The sequence below is a fragment of the Gadus chalcogrammus genome, chromosome 1 (genome assembly GCF_026213295.1).
Source record: "Gadus chalcogrammus isolate NIFS_2021 chromosome 1, NIFS_Gcha_1.0, whole genome shotgun sequence".
Taxonomy (NCBI): domain Eukaryota; kingdom Metazoa; phylum Chordata; class Actinopteri; order Gadiformes; family Gadidae; genus Gadus; species Gadus chalcogrammus.
Window position 1 is genome coordinate 22,266,232 of NC_079412.1, and position 15,069 is coordinate 22,281,300.

Sequence of the window (15,069 nt, forward strand, 5' to 3'; positions counted from 1 at the left end):
TTGTACCTTCCTGTCGGCTCTTTGCATTCTGAGCTCTGTATGTCAATGAAAATAAACGCAGCCTAAATAAACAGAGAAAATGGTGTGTCTCATTGGCCCTGCATCAGTAGACACTGGGTAACCATATCAGCCAATAAGGAGGCACGCGTGCACTACCATATGTTCACCTATAGAGGGAGACATCTCATGCTAACCAATCTACAAGTGGTGTTTGTGTTCGGTTCTCCTTAAAAGGTGTAGGTTGGCGGGTTTGGTGCTACTTTCAGAGGCAATGACGGTCATAAGCGCCCTCTTTGGGACTATTTGTTAATATTACTCCTTCATGTCATAGTGTAAGCTAATGCATTTTGTTTAATGTGCTGTGCGATGTTTAGAGATGGGCAGTAACGAAGTACTTCAATGGTCCTTTACTGTTACTAGTACTTTACTAAACTACAAGTGTCTATAAGTTAAGTAAAGATAAGGTATCTGTACTTTGCTTATATCAGTATTTATTTTTCTGCTTTATCTTTTTTTTTTTCTGGCACGTAGAGAGGAGAAATAATTAATACACAATAACTCCAACTCAGCAACACTACAGCAAAACGCTTCTCCTTCAGAAGATCCCGGCAGAACAGATCTCAGTAGAACAGCTCTCAGTAGAACAGCTCTCGGCCGAACAGCTCTCGGCAGAACAGCTCTCGGCAGAACAGCTCTCAGTAGAACAGCTCTAAGCAGAACAGATATCAACTCCATGCAAAAACGATTCAGAAGAACATCTCTGTGCAGAACGCTCTGCTCTAAACATCTCTATGCAGAACAGCTCTATGCAGAGCAGCTCTATGCAGAAAAGCTCTATGCAGAACAGCTCTGTGAAGCTAAAACTAACTAGGAAAGAACTAGCAAAGGGAACAGTAAGAACATATGGATGACATGTAGGCAGATGGCTAACCGACATACAGACAGAGGGACAAAAAGACAGACAGACGGTAGCAGACAGAAAGGAAGGCAGACAAGTATAGGGGCATATAGGGGCAGGTGGACAGGCAGACGGAAAGACAGACAGAGTGGCAGACAGGTAGATATGAAAGCTGGCAGACAGTCCGACAGACAGACAACGACAGGTAGATATGAACGCAGAGAAGCAGTAGGCTTATAGGCATAAGGAATTTTATTTTATTTTTTACACACTTATCTGAACTTCTACTTGAGTGACTGTTCCACTACTGGCGGTGTACCTGGACTGAATAGGTTGAGAAGAGTTCTCAAGCTAAATATTTCCACACGATTGCGTTTCCTTTTTTGTTAAGCAGGTAGAAAGGGACATTTGAAGAGAAACTCTGAGCTAAACGTGGGGAGTCTTACGGCTTTATGCAATCTGTAAAAATACATTAGAAGCTATTGTTGGTGTACTTTCCCAAAGCAGCCAGAAGGGCGCAGTATTAACCCAATAATTAAACACGCATGCACTCCACAACCCCAACCGCCAGAACCGCGCGAACAGACATGCAAGTCCGCACGCACGCACGCACACACACACACACACACACACACACACACACACACACACACACACACACACACACACACATACATACATACATACATACATACATACATACATACATACATACATACATACATACATACATACATACATACATACATACATAGGCCTACATACATACATACATACATACAGTCAGAAAACATTCATGCACTACAACATACATACATACATAGCCTACATTCATACATACATTATACATACATACATACATACATACATACATACATACATACATACATACATACATACATACATACATACATGCCTAGGCCTATAACTTGTCAACATATAACTCTAGGTCTATTTAAGTAGGTTTAAGATTGTTTTAAATTATTCTTGAGTCCATTTTTCTAAACCCTTGTGTTTTATTCAAGACTAAGCATAGCAGGTGATAAGTGGACAATTATGAAAATCAAAATACATTTGCTTATTCTCCTTGCAAAGTTAGCCGGTTTGACTGACACGGGGTGTCGCCAGCTAAACTGGCCACACAGAGCGAAAGCCATGTTGGCCGCTCAATTCGTGACCCACAAATCAAGACAGATTAGGACTGATTGCACCGTCGCTGCCGCGTCTGACCTACAATCTGAACCGCGCTGCTCACTGGCTGAGCGGCGACGGTCGTCGAGGTCTCAGGGTCCAAAGGTTGCCATGGGAACAGCGCCCGGGCTGGGTGTAATCTGCTCGCGTTCCGCAGCCCCCATCCCTCTCCTCGCGGGTACACGAGAAAGCGCGGCTGGATTCCTTTTTGTCAGGCCCATATTCTTCTGCTCTATTTCCTCACGCTATAGACACGATCGCTCTCACACACAGCCACTCACTGCTGCCCCTACTGGCGGCCGTTTGACTAGATCACTGCTGCCTAACCTCCACCACCACCACCACTACATTCATCGCCAGTCACCTCTGCCATCGCACGCGCAAACACGCCTGCACACACACACACACACACACACACACACACACACACACACACACACACACACACACACACACACACACACACACACACACACACACACACACACACACACACACACACACACACACACACGCACACAGGATACTAGGATGGGATTTTTCTAGTCTATTACCTACCAAATTCTGCTCCATTTTGAATTAGCATTCTGCTTAAATTAACTTAAATGAATAGGTCATCTTGCATTGTTATGTATTTTTTTTTTTTTTGGTGAATCTTAGGGCATACCAGATATAGCTTAATGGACTACAAATGCAGAGCACAAGAACCAACCATAATTCCTTGCTTTGACGGTTAATACACTTCTGTTAGGAAAATGAATGAAACATTTGTTTGGCTACAATATTTTTGGGGCAACACTCTTCAGCCTCCCACTGCATATCTTGAGAGGGGGTGTGGGGGGAGGAAACAATTGTGCACTTGTCCTGTTACATTTTTGTTCCTTTAGTAGACACTCTCATCCCAAGTGGCCCTCAGTGATTTCAGATGTGGGTCATTTAGGAACAGGTAGGGCGTAGGACACCTCACGCTAAGAGTATCTTCTCAAGGGACTCAACGGATTTGCATGCCAACCCCTCAACACGACAATGGAAGCCTTCCTGGCACGTAGAGAGGAGAAATAATTAATACACATTAACTCCAACTCAGCAACACTACAGCAAAACGCTTCTCCTCCAGAAGATCCCTGCAGAACAGCTCTCAGTAGGACAGCTCTCAGTGGAACAGCTCTCAGTAGAACAGCTCTAAGCAGAACAGATATATGCAAGAACTCCATGCAAAAAAGATTCAGAAGAACATCTCTGTGCAGAATGCGCTACTCAAAACGGATCTATGCAGAACAGCTCTATGCAGAACAGCTCTATGCAGAACAGCTCTATGCAGAACACCTCTGTGCAGAACAGCTCTCAGCAGAACAGCTCTATGCAGAGCAGCTCTATGCAGAACAGCTCTCAGCAGAACACCTCTGTGCAGAACAGCTCTATGCAGAACAGCTCTATGCAGAACAGCTCTCAGCAGAACAGCTCCATGCAAAAACGATTCAGAAAAACGTCTCTTTGCAGAACGCTCTACTCAAATGACTCAATGCAGAACAGCTCAGATCAGACCAGCTCTTTGCAGAGCAGCTCTGTGCAGAACAGCTCTGTGAAGCTAAAACTAACTAGGCAAGAACTATAGCGAAGGGAACAGTAAGAACATATGGATGACACGCAGGCAGATGGGTAGCTAACCGACATACAGACAGAGGGACAAAAAGACAGACAGACGGTAGCAGACAGATATACAGACAGAAAGGAAGGCAGACAAGTATAGGGGCATATAGGGGCAGGCAGACAGAAAGACAGACAGAGTGGTAGACAGGTAGATCTGCAAGCTGGCAGACGGACAGACAGACAGACATACAGACAGGGCAGTGACAGACAGACAGACAGGCAGGCAGACAGACAGACAGACAGACAGACAGACAGACAGACAGACAGACAGACAGACAGACAGACAGACAGACAGGGCAGTGACAGACAGACAGACAGACAGACAGGGCAGTGACAGACAGACAGGGCAGTGACAGACAGACAGACAGACAGACAGACAGACAGACAGACAGACAGACAGACAGACAGACAGACAGACAGATAGATATGAACGCAGAGAAGCAGTATAGGCAGAAGGAAACCAGATAGATTAACAAATAGATATATGTATTCGTTAATTGATGCTACTGATTCAGGAACGACCCGGCTAGATAGAGCCATCAGCCTGTCGTCAGGAACAAAGGCACTCAGTCGCCTCAACGTGCAGTCGGAGGTAGCGCGCGTGTTGAGCCGCTCTGCCCCCCTACAAGGACAGCCTTTTGGATTCGTCCAAACTTATCGCACATTCGCTGTCGCTTTTCAATTGCAATTCATTTTACTCGCCGGGTATCTTTTTTTTTGGTACTTTTACAGGTGTATCTTGTGTTAATGGCCCACCCGGGGAAGCCGTCGTAGTGAATACGCTGGCTTTTTGTAAACGGTCTAATGCTCGGAATTACTATGATCATGGATGTTCTGGGTTTTTTATGGATAATTCCAGCGGTACTGGCTGTGGAAGGTAGGAAAGTATTTTAATGTTATTCACATCACTTTTAGCATGGATGAACAAGCACCGGCGCTATCCGCAACCGCCATATACCGGGCAAACCCGGGATAATAAGTCTAACGTGGTACCGTATTTTATGAGAGATTTCTTAAAAGGTGGTAGGAGAGAGGGAGACAGATTATGTGCCGTGTGGCTGTGGCGACTGCAAACGTTTGCACATCGGGACTCCAATTGCAACCCAATCTATTAAAAATGAAATCTGCGAAACAATTCGTAATGATGCTGGTGATGCCGATGATGATGGTGGTGATGGTGGTGATGATGATGGCGATGATGATGATGGGATGATTTCCAGGGGCTGGAGATATATTTTCTACGTTCCTTGGTTGAATGAATTCATCATCTTAATAGCCTACATTGATAGTAGCCTATAATAGGCCTCTAACTTTATTTTCTCATTAAAGGATAATGGATCACTGGCAAACTATCTATGCCTACTATTACGTTTTTGTTTCAAATACCGTAAAACTATTAGAACTGTGTGTGTGTGTGTGTGTGTGTGTGTGTGTGTGTGTGTTTGTGTGTGTGTGTGTGTGTGTGTGTGTGTGTGTGTGTGTGTGTGTGTCCGCGCACGGGCAACGTTTAGAGAGGGTGATTCTGTCTGATTGTATTTGTTGTATCCAGTCCAGGAGCAGTATCGTGTCATTGTGAAACACATCATATTTTAGCTTAGTAAAGGTCACTGAGTACAAGCAGACAAAATACAATATCTGGGTTACTGGTCTGGCATACTCATACTCACTTCAATTTCGCTTTGAATTACTACAGTAAATTTCCAAGAGAAATTTGGGTTGACTTTTAATCAGAATAGTTAAAGAGTCTGTTCAACTCAAAGAGTGAGCTGAAGCAAGCAGCATGTTATTGGATATTTAGTCACGTAAATAAATCAATATTTGGCTCTTTAACTTGTTGCACTCTGTAATTTCCCTATATTGCAACATTATCCCACAATGCAATGACGTTTAGAGCCACTGAGGGATAAATATAATAATTATAGTGTTTATCTTAGTGGTCTTAATAATGTTCATGAACTTATTCATCATCACTGGAGGTAATTGCCAGTCCTTTGCAGATCCATAACTCACGCATACTTCCGGAAATACAGGAACCAATTCTTGCATTTCCGCCCTACTGTTTAATGTGCTTCATACGCTCAATGTGTTGCTATGGAGACTAAACTGATGGCTTCACTCTGATGTGTGATTAGAGGTACAGGTTAAATACTTCAATGTGGCGATGCCGCTTAGCAGGTCACCACCACCCCCCCCCAGCTTCACCCCATCACCCCTTGTCATGCACAGTATGCTAATCTGACATCTGTCCCCAAGAGGACTGAGGCTAGGGGATGAACACCAGCACCGTCATCATTATCTCCTTCGTTGTCACTTTCATCGTCATCATCATCATCATCACCATCGCCACCATGACCATCATCATCATCATCATCATCATCATCATCATCATCATCATCATCATCACCAGATTCTCCTCCATCACCACTTCCAACATCCTCATCAGCATCACAACCGTCACCATCACCGTCAACAGCATCAGCACCATCCCCATCATCACCATCTTCACCACAACAACCACCTCCGTACATATCCATATCCATCTTTCGTTCGATATCTCCCAGCTCACACCCAACCTATTCACCGATTCATGCTGTGAGATAACACTTCCAAACATCCCCCTTCGTCCCGTGCAACGTGCACATGTCGACACATGCGTTGCATTCATGCGCCACACACCACACAAAGACACCCGAGCATCAGCTCACTCACACAGGGCAAAAAGGATTCAACCTAAAGTCCCTTCTGGCGTTCACTCCCCCCCGTCCTGGATCCTCAGCGGACCGGGGGAGTGCTCACGTGATCGCTGTCGTCTATCTGCTCTGGAAGAGCCGTCATGTGATCCGGAGGGACGGGAGGGAGGGAGGGGTGGGTGGTCTGGCAGCCCGGCTGTTGCCCCCCGGTTTCCTCTCCCGGGTGCCCTAGCTATCTCGATGCCCGACCCGATCCACCCCTGACCCTTATCCCCCCCCCCCCCCCACACCCCACCCCCCCATTCTGTGCGAGTCCATTTGCATTTTTATGCTCGGTTTTGAGTCAGCTTGTGATCGCTGTGCATGGAACAGCATGGATCCCATGGATCACTTGACCTAGCATTTGTGTTACCTATGAAATATAGTTCTTACTTATTAGAATATCGTCAAAGTATTCAGATTGATCTGATATATGGACATTCTGGACAATGACATTCTAACGACAAGGAAAGGGGGGAACTACTTCTTCAAGTCATGTTTTTTCTACAGACCCAGTAATTGAACGACAAAATAGCGGACATAACACACACGATTATTGCATTATACAGTTGCTGATATATATATGGGGGCTGAAGACTCAAATGTACAGTCATGCTTTAGAGACAAGCCTTCCATAGTGTTCCAGGACATACAGATGTCTGTCAACACAGATTAGCAGTGATCAGCGCTTCCTTCTTTTAGCCTTAGATGCTTCCCTTGTTCTCTCCCCCTACGGCTCCTACAACAATTCGTTCTACACGTTTTTGTCTACTTTCATTTTTGCTTTTCATCCACGCCACCTTTCTCTTTGACAGTGACAGGTTACTAATCCAAACCTGAGGACAATGAGGTCTTTCTCCTCTCACCGGCGATCTAGGATATTATAGTCTGACCCGTTGACTGGATTATTGTGTGTGGTAGAGCCAGTTTGCTCTAGATTATATTTTAGACACTCTCCTGAGTTCTATTTAAACATTCTCTCCCTTGATATGATTGTAGTCATTCCCTTGATATCATTCCAGACATGCTCGTGTTTTCATTTCAGACGCTCACAGTCTTGATTCAATTTCACACCGAAATCTCTCTGCATTTCATTGTAGACCCTCCTTCCAAAGGCACCTGGCAGAGAGACGCCAGGTGCCTAATGATATTTAGAGAGCCATATCATTAGCATGTCTCCGTTGCAGCTGCAATCACACTTCAATCACACTTCAATCAGATGTATTCACTGCCCCCCCCGGACTAAATCAGAATGGGTGTGTTCCGGGAGGGACGGACCTAGACCTGAACAGTGGGGTCCTGTTATCTGTGCCAATCAATGTTTACTGTGACACCGATCCTCTCGCTCACCCGGTCTCCCCCTCTCCCCTCATCTCTCCTGTTCTCGTTCTCTCATTCCCTCTCTTTCTCCCCTCTCTATCGCTCTCTCTTCCTCGTTCTCTCTTTCCCCCCCCCCCCCCCCCCCCCCCCCCCCCCCCCTTCTCTCTCCCCCTCCCTCAGCGCTGTCTCCTGTTCTCTCTTTCCCGCTCTCCTCCTCCCACTCTCTATCCCCCCCCCCCCCCCCCCCCAATGCTCTCTCTCTCTCTCTCTCTCTCTCTCTCTCTCTCTCTCTCTCTCTCTCTCTCTCTCTCTGTATGTGTGGTAGTCTCTCTACCCTGGGTGTATAGTGACAAAAAAATCCCATGGACCTCGGAGCTTCCCGTGACCTAGTTTTGATGCATAGCCTCAAAACCGTCAGGACACGAGTCCTTGACACCAGCTGGAAGCCATCTTTGATGATGATAGATGCTGCGGATAAGATAAAAGCGCTCAAAGAGGACATGATGTAACATTGACATTAAATATACAGTGATGTGTCATAAAAACAACATTTTTGGTGGATGCCTTTTAAACCTGCGCTATGTAACTTTTCTTCTGAAGCTATTGACTCCATCAAAACAATTCTGAACTAGAAATTTTCTCAAGAATGAAATGTAGTAGATCCATGCAGGGAACTTTTCACTATAAATTGTTTTACTGTGGTCCACCTTTGGGAATCAGGGGTAGTTCCCCAACCCCCCCTTTGTAGGAAAATCTGGATGCTCGCATAATGTTACATCATATCTGATGCGGCTTTTCCGGATATTTCCCGTAAAAAACTTGGACAAAACAACAAAAGTGGAAAAACATTCTGGTGTTCCCTGTCTGTAAGACATGCTCACATAATTTCTTTGCCCCTGTTTCCGTAGCAGATTATGTGATTCTTGACGTGATTCGGGAGCGACAAACGTTTCAGCAGTCAGCTCTAGCTACAACTTTAGCCACTAGAGGGTGTTAATGGGGAGACTTACATAGTGCAGTTTTAAGATGGCTGACATGTCTATTGGTGCGAGCAAGGCAGTACAACTAGCGGGGGTTAGGGGTTTTATTGCCACTGGGGCCTGCTATGCTCATGGCGCTCACGGACGCCTTGGATAAAAGCGTCACAAAATAGTGGCACACATTGTTTTGTCCCCATTTGTTCAAAATGATTAATCGTGAACCCTCCCTCCCCACCCTCTGAAAATGGAAACAGTCCGTACAGTGTGGTGTTTGGTGATATATTGGAGCGCCATTCATTGAGTCCGTTGGCTGCTGTGAAACCACATACAGCGTAAGGAGGCTCCATGGTTATGGGACCGCCTATTGATTTCATTGTGTCTTGCTCGCACAACCGTATGACTATCCAAACCAGCGCATGCACATTGCTGTCAGCCTTAGCTCCCTGGTGCATCCATTAACTTCCACCGGGACGAGGGCCGTATAGCGTTCTCTCGACGGTGGGCTCGGTGAGACATCTTGTTCCTACGGAGGGGAACAGCTGCGAGACGGTCCTGTGTACTTTGGAATCTCAGTGGGAGCGGAGCAACAGAAGCAGTCTTCTGAATATTCATGACGCCTGGACGCTACCTTTAGAGTCATTGACTTAAGGGACAGGACCAACCGCTGCCTCATTAACTGTTGCTCTGTCTAGTAGAGCAGTGACTACCCTTTCCTCATTTCGATCCACCGAGTTAAAGCCCAGTGTTGCATGTTTTTCGGAAAACATGATTTGGAGATACAGGACAGAGTGACATGATGACAGTGTAACATGACTGAATAACAGGACAGAGTAACAGGACAGAGTAACAGGACAGAGATACAGGACAGAGATACAGGACAGGGTAACATGACAGGGTAACATGACAGTGTAACATGACAGTGTAACATGACTGAGTGACAGGTTAACAGGACAGTGTAACATTACATGACAGAGTAAAATGACTAGATTAACATGACTAGAGTAACATGACCGAGTAACATGACATAGATACATGACAGGTTAACAGGACAAATTGACATGACTGAGTAACAGGACAGAGTAACGGGACAGAGTAACGGGACAGAGTAACAGGACAGAGTAACAGGAGAGAGTAACAGGAGAGAGCATGAGAGTGTCATGACAAACATAACAGGACAGGTCAGCCTGGATGACATGAACCCACTGGAGGTCCATGCTGACTGTGTGTTTATGCATGTGTGTGTGTGTGTGTGTGTGTGTGTGTGTGTGTGTGTGTGTGTGTGTGTGTGTGTGTGTGTGTGTGTGTGTGTGTGTGTGTGTGTGTGTGTGGATTACCATGCTCTGTACCTCCTCCATGCGCTTAACTCATCGTTGCCCTACTTTCTATAGAAACATGAAGAGCACTAGAACAATCTCTCTCTCTCTCTCTCTCTCTCTCTCTCTCTCTCTCTCTCTCTCTCTCTCTGTTTGTCTCTAACTCTTTCTCCCCCTCTCTCTCTGTTTGTCTCTAACTCTTTCTCCCCCTCTCTCTCTGTTTGTCTCTAACTCTTTCTCCCCCTCTCTCTCTCTCTTTCATTCTCTATGTCAATATGGTCCATTCACAAACTCATGTATACATGCATGCAAACATACAAACATACATAAGTATGTATCTCTATACATTATATATATCTCCCTTGACGCTTGCATAATGCTCTATATATCAGATTGTGTGTGTGTGTTTGTGTGTTTTTGTGTGTTTGTGTGCACTGGATCATGAACTGAATTGGTTATAGATTGCCATTGAGGCCTCCTGTTAACCGCAGTTCCACCCACTCAAAATAGATTCCTCTTCCAGGCTGCTTGCCCATATCCATTTGAGAACCAGGGAGTGATCGTAAGTGAAAGCCGTTCAATTGTTAATGCTGTTTTATATCACAGTCCAAGTAATGCTAATCCGTTTGCATCTCCAGAAAATGTGCTTTACACCATAAAAAGCCTACTGGGTATTATTTGTCCTCACAGAGCACAACTTCTCCAACTACAAACCATGGGGTGATGTTTTAGATCCTGTGGTTTTGTGTGCTGTACAAAGTTGTGATCTCTAGGGGTACCAGATTTTGGTATCCTAGGTTGCTTTGGTTTTTGTCTACTATACTCTCTGGGAGGGCAACTCTGCGGGTATGCCCGTAACGCTAAAGTCACGGTAAATATAACTGGCAAAATGTTTGTCAAGGCTAGCACACTGATCAAGAAAAGTAAGGAGCAGGAACACGAGAAAAGGGCATTGAAACCGCGTGAAACTATTGAAGTATTTCAAAATAGTTTCATGGCAGTTGAGGTATTTATAGACCATATCATTGTTTCTCTGTGCATCGTGCCATTAGTCTGGCGAGGCTTTGGAATGTTTTGTTTGGCAGAAAAAGGCCTGCCCAGTGTTGGTGGTCTACATCGAATGTAATGTAGCCCAGAGCCCAACTGATATATTGGAATGGGTGATTTTATCACAGATACTATTGGTATCGGCGTATACGTTTGCCGATATGAAAGCTTTGAAATAACGTAATCACCTCTCTATAAATCCTCTACTGTGGTGGTTGAACCTCTAAATGCTTTAACCGAAGGCATCCACACACTCTCCCAACACCAATAGTTTTACATCCTGTTCTGTGTGAAGGTCAGTAGCTCCTAGCCATACTACAGGTCACTGGTTCCTTTAGCTCTCGGTTTTAATACGATGTTGCTGTGGCCCCAAGCAACGAGTATATACAACGAGTATATATCCAATCAAGGCAATTGATTAATTGATATTCTTTTAATATTGGCCACGCTCAAGTAGCAATGCATTCATTGTCTACATGTAATAATAATAATAATTGATTGAATTTATACAGCGCTTTTCTGGACACTCGAAGACGCTTTACAGTGAGGGGGGGACCTCACTAACCACCACCAATGTGTAGCACCCACATGGGTGATGCACAGCAACCAATCGTCGCCAGAACGCCCGAAAGACACCAACTTGAGGTGGAGAGTGAGGAAGTTAATGAATCCGATACATGTAGCGTCATGTATCCATGCATTGGTGGTCTACATGTTATGTATCCATGCATTGGTGATCTACATGTCATGTTAAAAAGCCATGTTATGAAGCCATGTGTTGGTGTACATGTCATGTTATGTAGCCATGTGTTTGTGGTCTACATGTTATGTAGCAATGTGTTTGTGTGCTACATGTTATGTAGTCATGTGTTGGTGGTCTACATGTTATGTTATTAAGCCATGTGTTGGTGGTCTACATATTATGCAGCCATGAGTTGATGGTCTACATGTCATGTTATAAGCCATGTGCTGGTCTACATTTTATGTTATAAGCCATGTGTTGGTGGTCTACATATTATGTTATAAGCCATGTGTTGTTGGTCTACATATTATGTTATAAGCCATGTGTTGGGGGTCTACATGTTGTGTAGCCATGTGTGGTGGTCCGTGGACACCTGAGACAGATGTCTGTTCTTGTTTGGTGCTTGTTCTGAGCCACCATGCACATTATATCGACGTCAGAGGACGTCAGAGGAGCAGTCAAATCAGATACATGTCTTCTGTGTGCGGGTTGGGGCGGTCTGTTGGGAGTCCAGCACCATAGCCACTAGCAACCATACTTACTACCCACTCACAGTGACCAAACTTACACTAGTGACCCTACTAACTCATAGTGACCAAACGTACACTAGTGACCCTACTAACTCATAGTGACCATACTTACACTAGTGACCCTACTAACTCATAGTGACCAAACGTACACTAGTAGTGACCCTACTAACTCACAGTGACCAAACTTACACTAGTGACCCTACTAACTCATAGTGACCAAACTTACACTAGTGACCATTATAACCCATAGTGACCAAACGTACACTAGTAGTGACCCTACTAACTCATAGTGACTACTTACACTAGTGACCCTACTAACTCATAGTGACTACTTACACTAGTGACCCTACTAACTCATAGTGACCATACTTACACTAGTGACCATACTAACTCATAGTGACCATACTTACACTAGTGACCATACTAACTCATAATGAACATACTTACACTAGTGACCATACTAACTCATAGTGACCATACTTACACTAGTGACCATACTAACTCATAGTGACCAAACTTACACTAGTGACCCTACTAACTCATAGTGACCAAACTTACACTAGTGACCATACTAACTCATAGTGACCAAACGTACACTAGTGACCATACTAACTCATAGTGACCAAACTTACACTAGTGATGACCATACTAACTCATAGTGACCAAACGAACACTAGTAGTGACCCTACTAACTCATAGTGACCATACTTACACTAGTGACCATACTAACTCATAGTGACCATACTTATACTAGTGACCATACTAACTCATAATGAACATACTTACACTAGTGACCATAGTTACACTAGTGATCATACATACTCCTAGTGACTTTACCTCTTGTTTATTTCTCTTGCACAACTTTACATGGCATTTTTAAAGCGACAACACAGTCGGCAGTTTGTGACAAAGTGTTTTCATTATAGGACAGTGCAATCATTAATTATGGCCCAAAGAAAACGGTTAAAAAAAAAATCCCATGGTTTTTGTGTGTGTTTGTTTGTATGTTTGTCTGTTTTTGTGTGCATAGAAAGATGGATAGATAGAAAGATAGACACACAGATAACCACACACACACACACACACACACACACACACACACACACACACACACACACACACACACACACACACACACACACACACACACACACACACACACACAAATACACACACACCGACACAATACATCTTTGTGCGCAGATGTGGGTGGATAATTTGGGCAATATTCCACTTTTCACAGCTTGTGAGAAGTGGAAGATTGTTGTGGTTTATTTTATCAAATGTCAAGCGTAGAAAATACCAAAAATGTATCAGAGAGCTTCCTCTTCATCTGGCCCTTCTGTGCGTATTATTTATACATCAATACTCAAATAAGAACCTAACCCTTACCCCTAAATCAGGAATAATAGCCAGTCAAAGCCTGGGAAATGTTGTTTCATGTTCATATGCCAGAGGAGCAGCCAGCTGCAGGTGTCGCCGGTAGTTTCTGTCAAAAAGCAGAAGAAGACGGGAGGATGTGACCATGACCACGAGTGATTTCCTAAATAACCAGAGCAGCTGCTTCCGATTGGCCCAAAGGTCTAGTACCGCCTCGACAGAGTGGACGCCATCAGGGAGGCTACCTCTTACCTCCATGTTGTCGAGGCATCAAATATTGACCTCAACCATGTTGTGTTTGTCCTGCAGAAGTACTGATGGACTCGACCACCGCCACTGCAGAGCTGGGCTGGACCATCCACCCGGCGGCAGGGGTACGTCGCCAGACAACACGACGACAACACGCTAGCACGGCCCGCGGTTCACGTCTAAACATAGACGGCGACACTTTGTCTCCCTCCTTTACCATTCATGTTTGTCGCTGTATTTGATGATATAAGGCGTCTTTTTAAGGGAGGAAGGGCGGTCAATTATTCAAGCGCATGAGATGGTTCGACCCATAAATGTCACGGAAGGTCTTAAGTCTGCCATGTCGCTGGCTTGGTGCGCCTTCAATAAATCATGACTGTAAAGATCTGGGGGGGACTAATTTTGAATGGGCTTCTCCAAAGACGGACGCTTTAATCCATAGCGACTTACTGTAATGTTTTTATCCTGCTCCTTAAAGAGAACCTATTATGCTTTTTCGACCTTTATGACCTATAAACGTTGTTCAAATGATTTATAGTCATGTTTAACCATACTAAAGTGTCAAATAATGACGTGCATGCATTGAGACGTCTTCCCTGCTGACCGCCCGGGGTGGCTGTGCAGAGCGCTAAACACTAGGGACGCCGGTCGCCATTCACTTTCCGGATTTATCTACGGAGAACAATCCAGATTTTTCATGTATGTTAATGCTGCAACATGCTCTTCCGGAAGGTAACCGATCACAACGGAGTGGGGTTGGCAGGAGGGGGGCGAGGGGGCGGAGAAGGACGAAGCCGAGTGTTGACAGAGAATGCTGAAAGAGTTTCTCGAAAATCGACATCGTTTTTTGTGCTGTGATTTGTGTCAGGTTGCTCTATTGGAGTCATTAATAAGAAATTAAGATCAGAAAAGTAGTATAATAGGAGATCTTTAAAGACATCTCTTGCTAAGGGACGTCTATCTCTATGACTGGAATCGAACCCAGTCCCTTTTCAGCTGTTAGTCAAACACCATTTCCACTATCCTGCACCTCTTGTCTT

The 15,069-nt window shown here is 44.6% G+C and overlaps 1 protein-coding gene across 2 annotated transcripts in view; it reads left to right on the plus strand.

Annotated features, from left to right (window-relative positions):
- The first annotated feature begins 4,531 nt into the window (after positions 1 to 4,531).
- Positions 4,532 to 15,069, plus strand: part of LOC130387190 (ephrin type-B receptor 2-like) — a 29,800-nt gene continuing 19,262 nt past the window's right edge. For both annotated transcript variants that reach the window (XM_056596207.1, XM_056596201.1), the window contains exons 1-2: positions 4,532 to 4,616; positions 14,090 to 14,154. In XM_056596207.1, the coding sequence (XP_056452182.1) occupies positions 4,544 to 4,616; positions 14,090 to 14,154 (138 nt within the window). In that variant the 5' untranslated portion in view covers positions 4,532 to 4,543. The remainder of the gene's footprint in view (positions 4,617 to 14,089; positions 14,155 to 15,069) is intronic.